This window comes from Simochromis diagramma, unplaced genomic scaffold, assembly GCF_900408965.1.
Source record: "Simochromis diagramma unplaced genomic scaffold, fSimDia1.1 OVJJ01000585.1, whole genome shotgun sequence".
NCBI classification, from domain to species: Eukaryota; Metazoa; Chordata; class Actinopteri; order Cichliformes; family Cichlidae; genus Simochromis; species Simochromis diagramma.
In genome coordinates this window covers 3,335,428-3,356,876 of record NW_024387398.1, presented here as the reverse complement: position 1 = coordinate 3,356,876, position 21,449 = coordinate 3,335,428, and the positions used below count along the sequence as shown (strand labels likewise).

The 21,449-nt window shown below is 39.0% G+C and overlaps 1 protein-coding gene across 2 annotated transcripts in view; it reads right to left on the bottom strand.

Annotated features, from left to right (window-relative positions):
• Nucleotides 1–20,657, bottom strand: part of fgfrl1a (fibroblast growth factor receptor like 1a) — a 66,085-nt gene extending 45,428 nt beyond the window's left edge. Inside the window, exons 1-2 of one of the 2 annotated variants that reach the window (XM_040010350.1) lie at nt 20,555–20,657; nt 18,848–18,951 (exon numbers count right to left, since the gene is read on the bottom strand). In XM_040010350.1, coding sequence (XP_039866284.1) covers nt 18,848–18,951; nt 20,555–20,565 — 115 coding nt within the window. In that variant the 5' untranslated portion in view covers nt 20,566–20,657. Of the gene's footprint in view, nt 1–18,847; nt 18,952–20,138 lie in introns of both variants that reach the window. The other variant, XM_040010351.1, reaches the window with a different exon arrangement.
• Nucleotides 20,658–21,449: the final 792 nt, after the last annotated feature.

Sequence of the window (21,449 nt, the reverse complement as noted above, 5' to 3'; positions counted from 1 at the left end):
AATTGGACACTTATTAGCAAAATCAATGCAAATTGCATTAGTTGTTACACTCAAGTACAAACAGACTGTTTTTCTGGCTCTGGGTGCCAAATACCACGAATACACGTCTGTGTTTTCTCACGCTAACATTTTGTGATATGACACAGTGACAAATTAACTCGCAGTTCTAATGTGTTTTGTCTGGTTCTCTATTTTGCATTTGCAGAAATTCGGTGATGATTGCCAGTGCTGTGCTGTTTATTCAAATCAAACTCACGAATGCATTTCACATAAGAATTTAAAAATTACAAATTTTCTTAGCATGGTAAAAATACTATCTATAGCGTAACTAGCATGGCAAAATAAGAGCTGCAAAATATCATCAGAAGTAGAGGAGCGGCATTCAAACATGATTTTTTTTTAAGCGCTAATTTGGTCATTTTTTGTTGTGTTGTATATTTTGGCAGAATGCGGTCGCTGGGGCTGAACCTTTATGTTTTTGATTGAGAGTTCTGGTCTTTTATTGCCCCTAACGTTCCAATGGTCTTTGAGTCAGATGGGTTTGCAGAGTCCAACACAACGTTGTTGTTGGCAGGCAAGCGAGACTGGGGCGAGAGGGGAGAGCCGAGGAATGCTTTTCATGGAGAGCTCTTGACAGCGGGACACAGCGCTGATGTACCGATCAAGGTAGAGGTGTGTGAGCATGTGTGTGCATCTGTAAAATATTGTGTGTCTCAAAAGTTTGGAACGCTGCAACACAAACGAATCCTCAGGAGCTCATTGTTATTACCAGGTATGTTTGAAAAGTAACATTTGCGTCTTTAGTTCTGCCCTGTGCTGTAGTAAAACTTAAGATTTTAAAAACCAAACCCTATGTGTACTTTCCTGCAGTACGCTTCAGTGACAATTTGTCTGTTCTCAGGCTTAAATTACACCAATACTCACAAGTCTGCTATTTATGCCTTTGGAGAAACCTTGCTGTTATTGTTTATAAGCCATATTCCATTATCACATCCATAGTTTCTAAACTGATTATAAACCAACAGGACTTCTTTTTGCGTAAGGCCACATTTAGCCTTTCAGGCAGCTTATTGGACAGAATTAACTCACAAAAAACTGAAATCTCACTTATCCTCTTCCTTCTTTTTCACTGACACAAACGCACAAACATAAAATAAGTTGATCTTATGTTAACTGAGGCAGAAACTGCAGAGCACAAAGTGTACAATCATTTGTGTATTTCAGGAGCTTTCTCACACAGACGGACACACAGACGCTTTCTTCTTGTTCTGACCCATTCACTTCCACTCCATCAACAGGTCAGCTGCTGCTTGTTACCCCATCCTGACAGTTAACTGTGTGCCTGAGGCTGGCACAACACTGCGGGCTGCACGACACACATACAGTCACACACTTTACGTAAACCAAAAGCATACACTTGTCTCTCTCTCGCTCTCTCACGCACACACACAAAAGAAAAACACACAGCGGACAGAAAAACTTTGAGGAATCTGCTGAGTGGTTTGTTCAGCAACTTGATCCCCTCCGCGACTCACACCATCAGTTCCTGAGCGCACACACACACACGCACACACACAATCAAAAGGTGTGAACTTTGGATTATAGCCTTTTCATTTTGCTTTTATAATAGATTTTACAGTTAAATTATACCGTCAGACCTTTCAGAGAGACATGATTTATTTTCTCCTACATGTTCGCACTTTCTTTCTCTTTTTACAGTCTCTGATCTGTCCTTCTCTTTGTGCTCTTTCACTATAGCCTTTCTAATAGCTAGTTATTTTGTTCCGGCTTTCCTCTCTTCTCTCGACTGCACCTGTCTGCCTTTCCCTGGAGGAAAGCTCCTCCATAATCAAGAGTAAGAATCAAGGCTATCATTTAGAAGAAACTTACCAAACAAGTTGCTCAATTACAAAAACAAGGGAAAACTTGAGGTTAAAGATTTGCCCTAACCTTTGTGAAGAAATAAACCCTCAAAACTATACCCAACAATCCCGCTGAACATGAAAACTCTTCACGGTTACCACATAATTATGGACTTCCTTCCAAAAACAACGATCAATATGATCAACGTTCAAATTTCAGATAAATGATCTGAAACCACTTGTGCAAGGTGTGAAATCTACCACCGACCGTTTCTTTTCGGGTTCATGCTCCGTTAAGAGGAAAACATTTGCTGGAGAAAAAGATATGACTCATTTATAATGACACACCCCACCCAGGAGAGAGGTATGAAAGCTATTATTTTACTTTACTTAGGTTTAGAGTTTAATAGTAATACATTTTCACTTTGTTTTACATTATGCAGCTGTGAGAAAATGAATGCTGATCAGGTTATTAAAAAGGTTGTCACTCTTCAGACGGCTCACTGGTGCAGCTGCGTGTAATCTAAGGCTCCTAGTTTCTGAACCTTACGCATATGTAATTCAGAAATGAACATATGTCTTCATTTGTAACTATACAGCATTGTATGAGTAACACATTATTGCCTAACTTCAGGCCAAAATCTTGAAAAACATATTAAAATTCCACAGTTTAGTGTTTTTACATGGACCTTACTGACCTAAAGGTAAATGCAGTAAGTATATTAGGTATGCCCTGCAAGATATTTTCAACTGCTCCTTTATTTTTCAAGGGATCGCCACAGCGGATAGATCGGCATGTTTGATTTGGCACAAATTTGACAAAGTATGACCTTCCAACCCTCCCGTTTATCCAGGCTTGGTACTGTGAGTAAACTAGCTTGTGACGCCCTGCGTCTCCTCCCGGTCTTCAATACGTGATTTCTCACATGTAAAGCAACCAGGTCTGTGTTTCTGACAACATTAATATATACAAAAAGTTACATTCATAAGAAATGTTTAAGCAACCATTGAAATTCTGGTCTGTTGAAATATAAACAGTGGAGTAGTTTGAACTCATAGAGAAAAGACAGAAGATACTTGAACATGGAAAAAATGGTATAAGAGGCCTTTGGAGGAAACATGACTGTAAAGTTCTGCAAACCAACAAGAACCTGAGAGCACTTTAAACCTTGAGCATTCTTTTAAAGCTTATAAAGGGCTTTATGAAAACCACATCATGCACAGTATGCACTTGTGAGAGTGGGTGTGCAGGAATACTGTGGGCTAACTACATAACTGCAGACTCAGGGAAGTGAAGAAAAGTACAGTAAGTTAGAAGAAAAAAAGAAAAGCACTGTGTGAAAGCCAGCGGAGAGGCACCACTCGCGCAGAGTTAAGGGATGAAGCCATGGAAGGATGAACAGAAAGCAAATAATCCACATAAACAGCTACCTGCTAACATTTGAGGATTTACAACTAAGCTGCAGACTGGACGTGCAACTGACATTTTAATGACTACCTGGGGTAAAACTGTGAGAGAATATACTTTAGCCTCTGTAACCCTGTATTTTCTTCGCAACCTGTGAGTTAAAAAGGAAAAAAAGAAAAGGTAAAGATTGACAGTGCTGGAGAAATCTTGCAGTCCTGACTTGTTGGAAGGTGATCGTGTAGTTGCTCACGAATGCACAAAACTATGCCCCTCTGTCACTTCTGTCTTTGAATTGCTGGAGATAAAAAGAAGACAGGAAGTACATTAAGATACCGTGTCTATCTCCTGTGACGACAGGGTCTCCAAAACATCCACGTAGCCTGATAAGGTTTGTTTACACAGTTTATGCATGTCAGATCTAAACACTAAACAATAGATGCTAGGCCTCAACGAAGGTTAAAGGCCACAAACTTCTAGTTTAGTGTGTGTATTTTTATGCCTTCAAAGTTCAATATCTCCTAATCAGAAGGTTGTCAGCTCAATAACAGCCTGCTCCAGTATTCCAGTGAGCAAGAAATACTGTCTGCTTGAATACTTTAACTACTCAAATAGAGTAAAAAGTATTACCACCATTCCTGGCTGGTCAGTGCATGGTGCAAAGTAAAGCACAGAGATGCGCTGAGCCTGAATATGATGGCACACTCAGCTCACTTTCATCCTGAATCAAAACAAACATTTATTTGGGTTTAATAAATGTAACATTGACTTAAAAAGAAAACAACTGTTCAAAAGTTTCAGATCATTTCACTCCAACCTTCAGTACTGAACTCAAACAAACATTCATTAGGCTGCAAAGCCTTTTCCCCAACAGAACAGGAGAGCAGGTGGTCTGATTGTATGCAAGGAATCCAAGGCTGGGGTCAATTTACTTATTTAGTCACAGTCAGGTTACAGTCACTGTGAACATAACTTTGCAACGACCCAGGCACCAACAAAAGGAACACTATTTACACGTACAGTATGTGGCAAAAAACATTCATTTATAGTCTACAAATCTCTGTAAAATAGCCACTGTAAATATATACATCTGTATCTTGTGTGTCTTTTTGTGTTACGCCTTACAGATAAGCCAAGACATAGTTGACGTAAGATAAGAAATAGTTAACACGCTTGATTAGGTGCACATTTGGGTGAATGTGTGTAAAGCAAAGCGATGTCCTCGACCTGGCATTTATCAACATTCTGGAGGCAGACACTGTTACTCATTAACAGCGAGTGATAACGAATGCATACACACACACACACACACACACACACGCGGTACCACCTGTGTTAAGCACCTGATTTCAGTGGTAGAAAGCAGACTATTTACTCTAAGGGAGCCATCCATATTGACATAACTATAAAAACAAGAGACGAGGGATAAGCGAGGGAGCAAGAAAGAGAGCAATAGTCATAAAAATAGCTTATGGCTCCCCACGTTGTGAAAGGATGAAGATTTAGACAATTCGGTGATTTCAGAGCGATTTGTCATAAAACATAAAAAGAGAATTTGGGTATTTCATCATTTCCATTACACAATATTGTTGGTCATCATCGCTAATGTAAGAAGATAAAACTCTACCATGCCAAGAAAAAACAAAAAATCCAAGAGCAACGATTCCCGCCACCTTTTTCCAGACTCAAGTTCATTTAAAGGTGAACTGAAGAAATGACCTGTAGTCAATGCAATACAAAGGCTTATGCATTGAAGACTCTGTGAAGGCAACGTCAATGCTGAATGGTTTAGCGACATATGCTGCCATCCTGGCAACATGATTTTCAGGGAAAGTCTTGGTTATTTCGGCAAGACCGTGCCGTATCTGCACATAGCATAACATCAATGGCTTCATAATAAAACAGGCTGAGCGGTGAACTGACCAGACTGCAGTCCAGACCTGTCAGCAGTTAAATGACTCTCACTCAGGAAGTGTTTTGTCCAAAAGTGAGAAGCCTACTTTGTTAAGGTGACAGAGTGGAGTTAGAAGTAAAGCTCATCAAATTAATAGTTACTTGGTTATCACTTAAATAAACATGTCTTTTCTTTCTATTTGGATTTGTTTTGTACTCGTCAGTTTGAGCATCACACTTTGAAGATCAGCGATCCAGCACTCATCTTTTTCCCTCCTTCATCATCCTGCATTTCCTCCTCTCCCTCACATCTTTCCACCTCCTCCTCCACCTGTGTGTTTTCTGGTTCAATGGGTGGGGAGTTAAACATTCCAAGCATGCACATAACACACACACACACACACATGCATGCACACACAAATTCATGCCCCCCTCCCACATTCCACACCAATCCTCAGCCATGACTAAACTCCATTTGTTCAGCTCTGGTCACTGTCTTAGTCCACTGCTTGTGTTTGAGAGAGGGGATAAGGTGCTTGTGTGAGATTGCATGTGCTTAAGCCATAGCTCTTTTTGCTAATCTCTTCTTGTCAACTGACATTTAAATGTCCCCCAAAACCATAAAAAAAAAAAAATTACCCAAAATAAGTTAAAGCCTTTGTAAGCGGCTTGTTGCTGCAACATTCTTGCCTGTGCTGGATTATGGTGATATTCTATATATGAATGCTTCTGCTCAATGTCTTCGAATGGTTGGTTCTGTGTATCGTGCTTCTCTGAGGTTCATCACTAACCGTAAATCTCAGACTCACCACTGTGAGTTATACTCTCAGGTAGGACGGCCTGCTTTGGTAAGTCGGAGGAACTCTCATTTATACAGTTTTATATATAAGGCGATACTTGGGTTGCTGCCTTCTTATATATGTTCCCTGCTTGTAATGAAACATGCTGGTCGGTATTCTCTTCGTCCGCATGGCTACTTGTTGCTTTCTGTTCCATTTGCTCGAACTGAACTTGGTAAAAGAGCTTTTGTCCATTTAGCCCCCTCGGCTTGGAACAAACTGCAGAACGACTGGAAAATGACTGAATTCATTTCATTAAGTGCTTTTAAATCTAAACTACGAATCCTTGAGGCCAAGTCCATAACATGCAACTGTTTCAATTAGATTGATTGTCATTTTAACTGACTTTTTTATTTTTATTTGAATTTTATTTTATTTTATTTGTATTCTTTCACTTATTGTTGCATGTGTGTTGTTGCTGCCTGTGTTTGAGTAATTTCTGTAACTGTGAGACACCTGCTGCTGCCTATCTTGGCCAGGTCTCCCTTGAAAAAGAGGTTTTTAATCTCAATGGGATCTTCCTGGTTAAATAAAGGTTAATAAATAGATAAATAAAACACGACTGAAACAAGACTGGTGGTCTCAGTACTACCGTGGTGTATGCATGTTCCACACTTACATCTTTCCAGTTAAAACTTAAAAGCTAACATTATCTTAATCTTGCGAAGCTCAACATAAAGTTGACCAAGTAGCAGTATTTTAGTGATGTTTAAATGTAAGTAAATGGATCTCACTCATTCGTGTATTTTCATCTAGCACAGTAAGAAGTAAAAGTAGTCATTATGCTAGTTTAGTCTGAAGCTTTTGTATTCTATAATTTGCAGCTTGCAGGTTTAATCTACAGGTACATAACATTTCTGAAATGTTGCATCATGCTTATAGGTAGCTCGAAGTAGCACATGAGTGTCTCCAAAGTTATGAGTGTCTCTAGTGAGCTTTTTATCAAGACAGTTTTATCAGGGAAAACCCTCTGACATGTAATGTCTCAATATTAACATTGATTGTTATTCTCTCGATGACAAATTCAAAAACTGTGGTCAAAATGTTGCCATAGGAGGATTCAGTGGCACTGAACAGGTCAATCAAAATAGCATAAAGTACATAAGAAACTCTATAGAAGAACTGACCCGAGCTTCTTAGTAGATAACCTGTTTTAGACAGTAAGGATAATCAAAATGTAAATTGGTACCAGTGATACTGACCTCTTGAATCAAGAGGAACCAGTTGAGTCTGTCAATCATTATATAGTGACATTTAAAAAAAGACCCTAATATGATCGATAGAGTTGATTATATATAAAAGTAAGAGGATGAAGGTGTGTTTTAGAGACAGTCCGATACACACTGTCAGCATACTCCATTACTGACAGGTCTAACATTGCATGTAAAGCAGCATCTGGAAATATCCAAAAGGCAAACACCAAAATTACGTTTTTCAAAACATAATCAATATGTGGTGTAAAAGAAACCTCAGCTCTCTTTCTTTTACAGACGCAGGATTACGTTCCTTTTATTCCATCTCGCCCAAATTAGAGACTCGATGATCCGAGACATGTTGCAAACAGGCTTACTGTTCTTAACCACAAAAAGCTGTTTATTCAGAAATACATGGCTGCATCGGGACAACAAGCTGAAAAAAAGTAACGAAAATGTAACTTCTTCCCACTGGTCCATTAGCTGACAGTTAAACTGTAATTCCCAGGTTAAATTTTCAATGTGTAATAGATGCTGTGAAATGTTCAAACCTAAACTGAAGTGCCGCTGCATTCTTATGTGAGCGCTTTCCTTTCCCCCACATTCTCCATTTTCCACTACATCCCACTGCCTTCCCTAAAGCTCCAACAACACAACAGTTAAATCCCAGAAAGCAGCTCATAAGGACCTTTGTTAATTACATATAGAAGAATAGGCCCGTTGTGATCTGGTGTGATAATGGTGCCAGTGCAACAGAGGGATTACCTTTGGATAATAATGCACTGAGCTGACCAGTGTGATGAAGGGCCATGTAGTGGGAAATAATTAACACAGCTAACTGTTCTGCAGACCCTTCAGCAAGAAATCAGCAGTATGTGGTTACTTGGAGCATATTAATGTCCTGAGTTGCCTCAGTGTAACTAATATCTGTTTTCAAACTCTGTTTTTGTAATCTTTTACCGATCTGGTCAATGTTTTGCCTTATTTTGGGAAAAAAAGCAAGAAATGTCAGTTATGCAATTTTCTGCTGATTTTTAAACCACCGACAATAAACAACAGAGGATATGCTCACTACTTTGGCTGCGAGTACTAAAATGGCTGTAACACACAGTGTAAGGATCTTGCGAGCACTTTGGACACCAATTTCACTCCTTTTATTTTCTATGAAACTTATCCCTTCATGCCTAAAATGGCTCGGATGTAACTCTACCCCCACATGCTGCTCACATCCCCCTGCCGTATGGATTCTACAGCAACAGCTGGCACTGGGGATAAAGATAGAGTATTTGTGTCCCCTCTTATGTAGAGGTTTTCATCTGTTTGTTGCGGTGTATTTTTTTAAATTCAATTAGGGAAAAAAAGACAGCAGAAAAATGACTTTCTATAGAAATTGTGATTCTTTCAGGAAAAAAAAAGAACAGCACTGTAGCGTTTCCTCCTATTGTAGGCATGATATTTACTTTCATAATCCTTCCAAATATGAAATCTTTAGTTGTTATCATTTAAAGCTACAGACAAGCTGTCCACCTTAACATCCTGTGCAATTAGTTCCCACTCCCTGGAGTCAAAGGTCATCAGTATGTTTGACAAAATGAAGAGAGTGTGGCCAAATGTCTATTACATGTCAATCACATTTGACACCAAAGGTGTAATGGTGATAATACTGGTCAGGCTGGTGTTGGGTTCCTGTTGTTTTGTTTATTACACAAATAACACAAACACACACACATAGATACAAGCTCACAGCTGCCCACAGTGGTGCATAACTTCAACTCACGTCAGTATGACAGGCTGAAGGGAAAAAAGTGTCCCAATGATCACTTTTCAATATGCCATTTGTAATGCCACCAGGAATCAACAGCTGAAGTGTGTGAGTGTCTGTGTGTCTGTATGTGTGTGTGTGTGTGTGTGTGTGTGTGTGTGCATGGTAGGTGGGGGTTAAAAGGGGTCTGAAAGGATCTGATTTAAAGGCAGACAAGGAGCGAGAAAACAGCAGAGACAAAGAAAGTGAGAAAGGATTTAAAATGCCAGAGAGAGAAAGAAAGTGAGAGTGAAAACAGACACACTGCAGAGAGAGATGTAAAAGGCAGCAAAGTACATACAGTTAAGTCTGTGACACTCAAAAGACTTTCTTGTGAACACTTTCTACTGTTTCACCTTTAAAATAAAACAGTTCATGATAAAAAGTTTTAAGTGTAAAGGCTAATAATGATCCAAAGTAACCTGGAGCATCATTACACTGGGATATTGATGGATAAAAATGGGGTGTCAGCAGGAGTGTTTTCTTAAAATACACACTGCTTTATATTGTCTTATGGTGTCTTTCTATTCATCTGCTTAAAAACACTTTCTATCCATTTCCAGTTACTACAAACTGGTATCTAGAAAGTCCATGTGGGTCTACTGGAGACTAAAAACACATTTTATGCTTCACACCTGCACAGCAGATTAATGGCATTACATTTATGAGACTGTTTGCTTACAATTATCACTGCTGTCTATGGCTATATAACTAATTTTATTAAATTCAGTGCATAATTTAAACAGATGTTTTATAAATAGTTAATAGGAAACAATAAAGACAATAGATTTCAATCATTGTAAGCAATTTTTGTTGACTTATAATCACTTCACTTCACAACTGAGGTCTTTAATTGTTAAAACTTAGGTTAGAATTAGAATTCAACTTTATTGTCATTGCACATGCACAGGTACAGGGCAACGAAATGCAGTTTGCATCCATCCAGAAGTGCTTTAGTGATATAGATATATTACAATATATATTAGCAATAATATAGATATGTGAGTATATTACAGATATGGGTCTATTATGGTATGTTATAATGTACACGGTATGAAGTATGTTGTGAATATTCTATAACTATAAGTATGTACAGGCTGTAGTGAGTACAGGATATGAACAGGATATAAATATGAAAAACTATACAGAATATGAAATAAATAACTTTACAGAAATCTGAGATATACAGTTATACAGAAATGGGAACTATGCAAGTTATAAACAGTTGTAGGGTTAAAAATTATCATATGTACAGAATGATTATTTACAGAGCTATACAGTAGTGCAGTTAAGATAAGTGAGATATGTGGATAATTTCTACAGAGGCTGTATAAAGTGCTAGTGGTTGTGAGTGGTGGTTCAGTCCATGTTATTATTGTGTGTTATAAGTTTGGAATAATTTATATTACCTCATTAAATCTATTAATACATGCTTGATGAAGTTTGGAACACACACTAGAGACAAAAATGTAAAAATGCAGTGAAACTAATGTGTGCTGTCCTGTGGAGTTCCACCAGTGTTATTACAGACTCCTCTGGTGCCAGCATGTGCTTTCTCTGACCCTGCGTTACAGCCACACACATTCACAGTGTGTGTACATAAACTGATGCTCACACTCTCCCTGACCCCTCCCTGATCTGCCAGGTGCCCTCTGACCTGCTGTGCTGTAGCGTTGACCAAACATACCCCAACCCCACTGAGACCACAATACAGCACTGTGGCGCCACACAATAATGCACCATGTAAGGGAGAGACAGAGAAGCCGGGAGAGACGGAGAGCTGAAAAAAAGGGAATTGGGGGAAAATACTGCATATAAATAAAGCGGGAATGAAGAAATAATATTAAAAAGCGTCTGGAATTACAGATGTGTTGCACATGCTGGTCAGAAGAGAAATGTGTATAATATTTAATGTTCACAAAAACTTACTTTCCCTTCATATTATGTCCTTGCAGCATCATACTAGCAACTGTAACTCTCAGCCTTTCATTAATCCTCCTTTTATGTTAGACTAGGGCTGTGCGATATGACCAAAATCTCATATCCCGATATAAGAATTCTATCGTCCGATAACGATATAAATCACAAAAATGTAACATTTTCTGTAAATTCTGTGAATCTCGGGCAGCTCGACTTGTGTGAAGTGTTTCCAGCTGCGCGTCATGTAGCTGGAGTCGAGTGTTTTAACCGATGCATGAAACGATACATTTTTAGACATAAGTTGTAACAGCCGCCGTTTTCTTTGTGAGTATTTATTACACGGCGTGCTGCGGGGAAAAGCCTGTTCTAACGTTTGAGCACCTGGCGGCTCTTTTTTACTTCTCATCCATAAATAATCTGCATCTTTCACGTGATTCAGTTTATTTTGAAAAGTCTCAACAGGATCTTGAGCTTTATTGTGAAAGGTTTATGTGGAACATAAGCAAGCGGACACGCGATGCTGTTACCGTCATTGTTGCTAACGACAACGCATAAAAACTGTAGCTTGTCCGTCCGTAGTGTGGTTATATACAATATAAGAGAAAGAGAGAACTTTAAGAAATGAATATAGCCACTACAGTGACCATCAAAACCATGAAAAAATATTGCTGTAAACAGTTTATTTTGCGACACCACGAAACAAACGACAGTGTAAAATGAAACGATAGACGTTTTTATATCGTCATCCGATATATATCGTTATATCAAACAGCCCTATGTTAGACTACTGCTATCAGGGGTGTGCAATTATTCTAAAGACATTTCCAGTATTTTTAAATGATTACAAATTTAGTCATGAAGTCAGTTCAAAACTGTCTGTTAAATATTTCTGTTTCTTTCTCAGTATTTTTTCCACACTGCCCTTTTCTATCGTATCTTCTCCTGTTGCCTTTCCTTCTCCTGCACCCCCTCCACAAACAGGCATCGCGTCTTAGCAATACTGCGACACAGCGTCAGCCCCTGCAGAGAACGTCCAGACAGCCCCATTAAACCCCACCATTAGCAAACTCAAAGCAAACATTGACTTTATCTAAATGTGGGCTAATAGCCTTCAACATTAGCAGACCCCATAAAACAGTGAGCTGCAGGACTGCTCCACAAGGTCCACATCAGTGCTAGTTAATCTGTAGGACATGTCATATTGTAGAATAAGTTCTAGGTTTTGAAAACTCACACTTTAGACTAACACGTAAAAGGGACATGCACGAATATTTCAGGTCTCTTCTTTAAAGTGCATTGTTGGTATTTGGAGTTTTTTTGACAGCCACAGCTGCACCAGCCCAAACAGCCAACAACATTTGGCCCTGACGTTAGGATTTAACAAGAGGAACTGAAAGAGTCATTTGGATCCTTTGAAGCTTCCCTTTGTCAGTTAATCAACCAGCACACACACACACACACACACACACACACACACACACACACACACACACACACACACACACACACACACAGTCTGTTTCTTCTCTCAAATAGAGGATAAAAGCCTCAGTTAAATCTTAAACTAAAGTGCATAATCGTTTAAACCATTTACTAAAGGGCTCTTTAGTTTTTCCATAATACACTAACAAAAAACTCTGTAGGTTAAAGGTATAAAATACTGGTTCCACGCAAGAGAAGAAACATCTTCTAAGGCCTAGCGTGGATTCTGATGAATGTTTCACCCATTTTGGGTAATCTAGTTTTAGCACCTCCTGTGCAAACACTGAGACTGGCAGGTAAACACCCCCAGGTCATATAATGGTTATCAGCATGTCAAATGGCATTTACAATTGTTAGCTGTGACTAAGGACACTTTGAATGCTTAAACTAGTGAGGTGAAAGAGATTCATTTTATGTGAGTCTGTTACGGCTGCGCCATATCGCATACTAGTCCAGATTTGTATATATCAAACTGTAATATTGTGATACTATTATATAGCAATGCCTTTTATGTTCCCTAGTGCGCACAACAAGACATGCCCGGGCACTGAGGGTGAGCGCCGCGTGTCACCCTCTGGTGACAATTTGGTACCTAAAAAGGCGCTACCTCGACAACCTCCAACGAAGCAAATACTTTACCAAATATGCAAGAAAACTGGTGATGTGCAACAAAAACTATACAAGTGACTTCACTGAGCATTATTCCATATGACAGGAAGAGCAAACGGTGAATGAAATTAGTAATATGTTTACATGATGGAAAAGCAGGGCCTTGGTAAGAAGTTCAACTCAAGATACAACCTCTTAGCTACTTTTGTTATGCGAAAACTATTTCACTATAATGCTAAAGCTAGCACGATGTTTTTAGTAGATTCACTCTCTGAATTAGGTAGTCTGTCCTTAATAATCCTAATTCGTGGAAAAGGATGGAAAATACCCTTCATTTACTTACACTGCTGCTACACTGTGATAAAATGTGATGCTATATTGCCCTTATAATGCGTCTTGTTACAATGAAGCACAAAGCAGTGGTCTGAAAAGCAGCTGTTCCATTAAAGAGGAATCATTCTGCTCTCTTCCATCTAAATCCACTAAATGTCAGACAGGCAGAAACTTACTGCTACGTTTTATTTTATCTTTAAAGTAGCCATTATTTTTTAAAGTTGTTGTTCCAGAGAGTATCTAATTACTACACCTAGAAATAAAAGCCAATTCTGTAGTTGTATCTTTTGTTTTTACCTCTCTTGGTATACTCGACTGATGGCTGGATAAAACAGACATTTTAAATTGTCGTCTTGGGTACTGGGAACTTGTGGCAGGAATTTTTCACAATTTGCTGACAGATTTTAAACCATTGATGACAAACTTTAAATAACTGATGGAAAAATAAAGGGATTGTGAGTTGTAGTTTTCATACCTATCACTTCATCCTGCCCTCCAGCCATCTTTAGCTCTTCTAAAAACTTAAAGCCTGTGCTATTTATGTGTTCCACTTACCTCTGATTACTGTCTCATTCTCCACTCTTTACCTAACCACAGTTCTCTCCTACATATCACTGTTAGTGTTAGCATGCTAATTACATTCCTCAGTAGTGAGTGTGTGGGGCAGCGGGTTGTTAAGGGATTGGGGGCCTGTGTGTGCACCTCTATGCATGACTGCTTATATGTTAAATTATATTTATGGGTAGAATCTTCTACTTGTATATGTTTCCAGCGTCTGTGCATGTGGCTGTTTACACTCTGCACTTTCTGTCTGTCATTTCCTGCAGTGACGATGAACTGTTCTCTCTCTCTCTCCCTCTGTTTCTCAGTGTGTGTTTGCAGTGTTGCTTCTTTGGCAGCTTTCGTGGAATGAAGATGCATTTTTAATGTGGCTGTGGGCTTTTTTACACTTATTATAACAACAACCCACGGCGATGAACCCTCTCATTGCCGTGTCTGTTTCTCTCTCTTCGTCCAAATAATGGGTGGTCTATACGGCACAATCACATGGAAAACATGAAACTGTTTAGACAGAAGAGTACATCAGGAAACCATGTACAGAAACCCACAAATCATCTCATTTCTGGGTACGTCTTTTTTTTCTGAATCTGCTTCCAGAGAGATCTAAGACTGTGAAATGCCATTTCAACATATAAGCTCGTACAAAGAGGAAAACAAAAATCTGGTGGATTAACCTCAATAATCGCATTAATATCATCCTACCAGTCGTGCACCAGTTGTTTGACCATCAAGCTGCAACAGCTGTCTTATATAAATACCAACTGACAGACTGATAACCATCTGACATACACATGGCATTTTTCATCACATAATTAATCTATCTCCATATGTGTAGATGCATACACAATAACAGCATATACACTAATAAACCACAACTGGATGTGCTCAGTGTCTAACACATTTAGTAGATCGTTCAGCTGCGTCTTCAGAAAGCACCAAAGCTAGCAGTTTAAGTCAGTAGAAAGTCAAAATGCAACATCTGCTCTACAGAATCTGGTTTCTTTGTATAATTGTTTAATGCTGAGGGAAATTGGACTTGAAGGAGGCCATTATTCTCGAAGTCTAAGGAAACTCTTGGAGAGTGTATTTGTAGCGGCAGTGGAAATATTTGGAAGTTGCATTACATCTGCTTCAACGTGCAAATCTGCCATGGTTTAACATTTTGTGAAATATGATTAAAATCAATACCACTCTCATGTCTATAATGTACATATTAAGGTACAGAAGGTAGCTTAACAGCATAAAGATCAGAAACAGAGGTAAAAAGTTTGATTCTGCCAAAAGTGACAAAATCCAAAGAGCAGTTCTGAAGTTCACAAAGGATTCCTGGAAATGTCAAATATTTGATTTGATCTGGAATCTAACTCTGTCCAAAGCTGCAGGCAGCCTCAAATCCACTGGCCTACTACTTTTTGACCCCTGAAACCAAGCTCGGTGCTGTTCAGCTAACAGGCGAGAATGCTAATCTCTCAGCTGCTCAGTCTCATGCTCAGCTACACACACTTATGCACGCAGACCCCAGTTCACACAGTGCAGTTGTGTAAGCCTCTGGAGTGCAGCAACTCTACATCTGTTGCAAGGGCACCAAAGTTGCCTCTTTATCACTAACTGCCTGTCTCACTATCTCCGTGTCACTTGCTCTTTCACTGCTTCTGACTAGCTTTCATTGCCTTATTATAATATTCATCTCTTCCTTTAGTTTAACAAAGCAGTTAGCTTTTGCAGGCTTCCTGCTTCCACTTGCCAATCAACTCTCATAGTGGGTAAAGCTCTTCAGTGCCATGTGATGCTCAGCGTGGATGAACCCCAACTACACACGGCACAATCCACAGCAACAGTTATTAGACCCTTATGTTTAATAATTTATTATTATAATAAACATTTTCTCTTTAACAATGTGGTAATTTTAAGGTAATGCTTTTTTACATAATGTCCTAAATTATAAAATAGCTTAAATTTACTTTAACTGCATCTTGTGTAGAAAGGGTAATGGTCTGATAAATGATACCATGAGACCTTGTTTTCAATTTGAAATGTCCTATTGTGAGCTGTGATATTTTTATTTTTCTTGTTTATTGCTGACATAGCTGGCATATTTCTCTGAGATATCTCAGTAGTCACACATTTAAAATGTTTCTTTGTATCATTTCCTAGAGTGCAGTGAAAAATGTAACAAATAAGCCAGTCAGATTAAGATTCTTTTAGATTCTTGTATTCTTGTAGATGATATCTGCTGCTAACTTGTTGTAATTTGGATTCTATTATGCAAAAAAAGTTGGTGACGGGGAAGATTTGTGAGATTTGCAATCTTTTTAATGCTATAAAGCTCTGTTCGCCTCGTGCTCTCTTGCCCCCTTTCTTACACTCTCTGCTGTAAAGTGTTTTCAGCCACTGTCCATTTCCCCTCCTATTCCTACCTCACTTGTACCCACTGGTTTCTTTTCTCACTAGGTCCCTTCTATCATCCATTCTTACTCCAATCTCCCTAGTCCTGCCCCCCTTCCTTCCGATTTCTTTCCCACTTCTTTCCTCCATTCTCCTTAATCTTGCTCTCTGTCCTTCTCTGCTGCCTGACTAAGCTGACAGGCTGCAGTCAGTGAGTGGGAGGATATGCATTGTACAGCAAACATCCCTAATAGGCTAATCTAATCTCATCTCTTTGCGGTCTATGGCCCTGTGTTTACTTTCGGCCCCGTGTCTGCATGCTGGCTCTGCCTCGCCTCGCTGAATGCAGCTTTGTTCCGACTAAAAACTCATCGTTGGTGTGATCTGAGGAACGGGCGCCAGCTCCACAACTGTCTGCCCATAAAGCCTGCAGGCAAGCAGGGAATCGCTCTCATCTTTGTACAGCTTGTTGTTGTTTGTCTCTATTACACTGATTTTCACTGACAAAAAACACATTGTTGAACAAAGTACAAGGAGCTGTTCTGTAACCGACGGTGGTGACAGACCCCTCTATACGGCTGCAGAATTCAGTTTGTGATCTGCACGATTATCTGAAGCTCTGACACTCCAGACATAAGTTATGTGTTAAAGGCTGTAGAGTGATTTTTTCATTTACAGCCACGTGACTCTATGAGGTCAGGTGAAAAACTCACGTACATCCCATGATTCAATAGCTGGTAGAACCACTGTTAACAGCAAGATCTTTAAGTAATCATTTTCTTTATCAGTCTATCACATCTTTATGTTGGAATTTTGGCCCACTCTTCTTTACAATGTTGTTTGAGCTTATTGAGGTTCCCTGTGCATAAAGTTCTCACGCTACAGCATTTCAATTGGATTGATGACAGGACTTTGCAACGCCACGATTCTTTTCTTTTTCATTATTCTGTTGCAAACTTGCTGATGTGTTTGGGATTGTTGTCCTGTGTTATGACCGTATTGCTGTCTGACAAATGGCCTCCCATTCGATTCTAGTGCAGCTGGTAGAGGTCTGTGAGTCGTTTGGTACTGGGCCACGAGAGTTGAGGCTCTGGTGTGAAATTCATGGTTTTCAGGGTTTCTATCTGTTTTAAGCCTTATTTTTTAAATCGTTTTGATTGTTAACTCTGTTTGCCTTGGTCATTTCCCGTGTGTTATGAATAAATCTTCCGTATTTTGGTACCGGTATTGGTTTTATTTTGTTGTATTTATCCGTGACACCTTAAAGGTCAGTCCGTGAAAATATTGTCGGACATAAACCGGACTGTGGTGCAAAAAAGGTTTGGGACCGCTGTTCTAGAGTGCTTTGTTGTACAGGAGTTCACGCTTAACTCAATGACTGCAAAGCAAATCGAAATCATCACTATTGTGCTTGATTCTTGGTATGAGGTGTTTGCTCTGATATGCTGTGTTCGGATTTTGCCAACATGGTGCTGTGCATTACAACTAGACATCTCCACTTTGGCCTCGTTTATTCAAAGGACATTGTTCCAGACATTTTGTGGTTAGTTCAGATGCAGTTTTGGAAGCCAGAGTCAAGCTGCCATGTTGTTTTTAGTGCAAAGAGGCTTTCTTCTGGCACACCTTCCAAACAAGCCATACTGTATACTTATTCAGTATTTTTCTAATTCCACTGTCATGAACTTTAACATTTAAGAAGCTAACTAAGTAGCTCTTGAGCTTTTTGCAATTCCTTTCAGAATTTTTTGGTCTGTGGTGGATTTGCTGGGATGTCCACTCCCGGAAAGACTACGGCATTGTGCAAACGCTCCAGACCAGCAAATTGCCAGCGCTTTTGATTTTATAGATATGGTCACACTTGCTTTTAATTAATCAAATGCATTTGATTAGCAACCCCTGGCTGCAATTTACTTTCTTAAGTCCAGTAAGCGATAAGGGTGTAGTTAGTTTTTCACGCAATTCTGTTAAAACTGTATGAATAAAACAACCACTCAAAGAGAAAATTATAGTCAGCAGCAACAGTGACTGAAGTGACAGTGACCACATCTGGAGCTTATGATGACATGTAGCTATATATACAAAAGAGTATCTGAATCCTGAAACTGAAAACCAAATAACGTTGCAAAATATGAAGATCTGAATATTCCAACAGTCAAAAGGTTTTTTTTTACTTGATTGGTGTCACAGTAGCACCCTTGGGATAACCAAGAGGTCCCAGGACAGTACAGGGACATCTCAGAAAAATGTAACAACCAGACAGTGTTTGGATCTATGGTAATTCAGTGACGTAGAGTTAAATGAAGGAATGCAAATACATTATAGTTTCTGAACAAATATATCAATTCTGAAAAGAAATTAAGAAACCCAAGGAGCAGAGGAAGATACTGACAAAAAGAATACACTGATGTAGCAGTAAATAAGAATGCACACCATGAAAACATCCCCACAACTATTTAACTGCACCAACCTTTATAAGGCTGTTGGATAGTCACACAATCTGACATTATCTTTCTGACTGACTGCAATACTCTACAGTTGTTGATATCAGTACTTTTGTTACTCACCCCTGACAGCGGTGGAAATAAGGACCATCTCCAACAACAGACAGACCCGGAAAAGCCCCATTTTTGTATTTTTATGAGGAAGAAAAAAGGTCAGACGATTTGATCTGAAAGGAAATTAAATGACAAAAAAGATATTAAGATTCTTATTAATGTATAACACCTGTGGTGCTACTGAGTTCCTGCCTTAAAGGTGCAGTTTTTTTTACATTTCTGTATGTAAATGATCACTTAATCAACCACACTTTTCCCTTCTGTCTTCACAGTCTCTGGTCACCTTTATCATTTCAACATTTGATGCTCTCTTATGATCAGATGCTGTCAAAATAGCTGCTTGTGAAATGAAATGCAGTACCAAATGGTGAAATGAAAACCTTACCAGGAATTTTAAAAGAAAAAATGCCCCAGAAATAACCCCAGAATCTCTTCTTTTTGATGTATCATATGTTTAAAACAATTTCTTGATCTAATCAGTGGCAGTGACAACAAAGTAAGGTGTTCATCCACGACCAGACAGGAGAATAAATCTGTCAGAACACTTTCTGGAAGTCAGACTACTTTCCTTGCAGATTTATTCTGTCCACCTGTCCATAAGTCTCTCCTTACTCCGTTTTTAATCTTTCTGCCCCATAAATTTCCTCCCAAACCTTATGAGATCTTATTTCAATACTTCACATCTTTATCTTTGATCAGTATCTGTCATCCGCTGGGTCTCAGCTCACTAGGAACTGCTACTCACTTTAAAGTGCAAGATAACTGATTTGGCAGGGACTGAGAATTAAGCTGAGATCTTCAGTGAGGTTAAATTTTATTTGCGTTAAACACCTTACTACAAAACTTTTTCATAAGGTGTTTTATGCATTTACAAGTACATCATTGCTATTAGGCAATTTCACGTTATTTCTAACCAAAAACATTAAAAGTATTTAGAAAGGGAGAAAAAAAATCTGTATTTTGTGATAGCTTTCATGAATATGAGTCCAGACTGGGTATCTGTACGTGTATGAAAAATGTGGACGTATTATCATGAAGCCACATCTGCCAATATCTGTCCGTTTTAAAACATTTGCACGATATGAGTATGCTTCAAAAATTGTTTTTTACTTTAGTCCCTGGGAATTTGGTTAGAACTGCAACAGTTCTAACCGGTTACCAATTTCTATAGGATATGTTGTTTTCCAACATGCAAGCTAATAAAACTGAAAGATAGCAAACAAGTTCACTGTGAAAGTCACTATGAAGTGCAGAAACATTAACATTAATGTACTTTAGTGACTTTAGAAGACGGACTTACTGTTCTGTTCTCAGCCGTGTTGCGGTATCCTCAGTATGTTACCCGCCGGGGGGGCACCACGCCGTTATTCCGCAAAAAAAGTAATTCACCTTAAGTCCAATGACTGGAAGACTACAATAACTTGATTGTGCAGACACGTGTTTGTGACTGAAATACCAACTTGTATTAAGTCTACTTGGACAAAGTAAAGCGACAATCATGCGACTAAACGCAGAAAACTGAATTCATGAGCACGGTCAAACACATGAGCGCTCAAAATGTATCTGTAGTATTTCTGAATGACAGCCCGCATGTAAACCGCTCCAATGAGCGGAGTAAGAGAACCGGGAAAAGAGGAAAGAAAACAGAGAGAGAGGAAAAAAATGCATCTACACTCTCCAGTAAACTATCGAGATAACTATGTTTAGAATAAAAACCTTAATATCATATCCTCATCGCCTCCAGCAGCGGTACGCCGTCTGTATTTCAGCCGCAGGCGAGAAAACAAAACTCCAGTCGACGGATTGTCCCAGCACGTAACTTTCAACCAATCAGAGGGCAGGCCAATCAGAAAATAGACCAATCAGAGAGCAGGAGCGTGCAGGACAAATTTGGAGCGGTTTATAGCTGCGAGGAGGGGGACACTTACTCAAATGATTATTATTAATAATTTTTAGTTACAGCAATAATGCACAAAAGAACAGAAACGTTACAACAGGCACTCCAGGAAAGCTGAACGAGTCTTTAAAAAGGAGATTTTTATTACAACTATTATTATTGTTGTTATTGTTATTATTATTATTTTATTAGTAGTAGTAGTATTAGCAGCAACAGCAATAAGAATGGTATCTATCAATATAGACTTATACTACTTTGACTAATGTATAATATATGATTTCACTATTCTATTCTATTCTATTCTATTCTATTCTATTCAAGCGCATCTACGATTTCGCGGACCCCAATAGACGTCTCCAGGTATGGAGCTACATTGCCCCCTAGTGGCACTTGTACGTTATTACAGCTATAAAATAAATAGGTGCAACACGCAGAGGCGGTTATATGTTGCACAGTGGCTTACAGACACTGGCTAAAAGTCGACCTCTACATATGACTCCCTGTGATGATAGGAACATTTGAAGATGAGGAAATTAACACGTAATACCATGCTTCAAAATTATATAATATTTGCATATGCAGACACAGGGCGCGTACCAGCTTTATCTTTGAGATGATCAGTGACTCAGAGTGTGAAGGCACACTGAATCACTGATGTAAATGTAAAAAACCTGGAGAAAGTTGGGTTTTTGTAGGAGTTGTCTGCCAATTAAC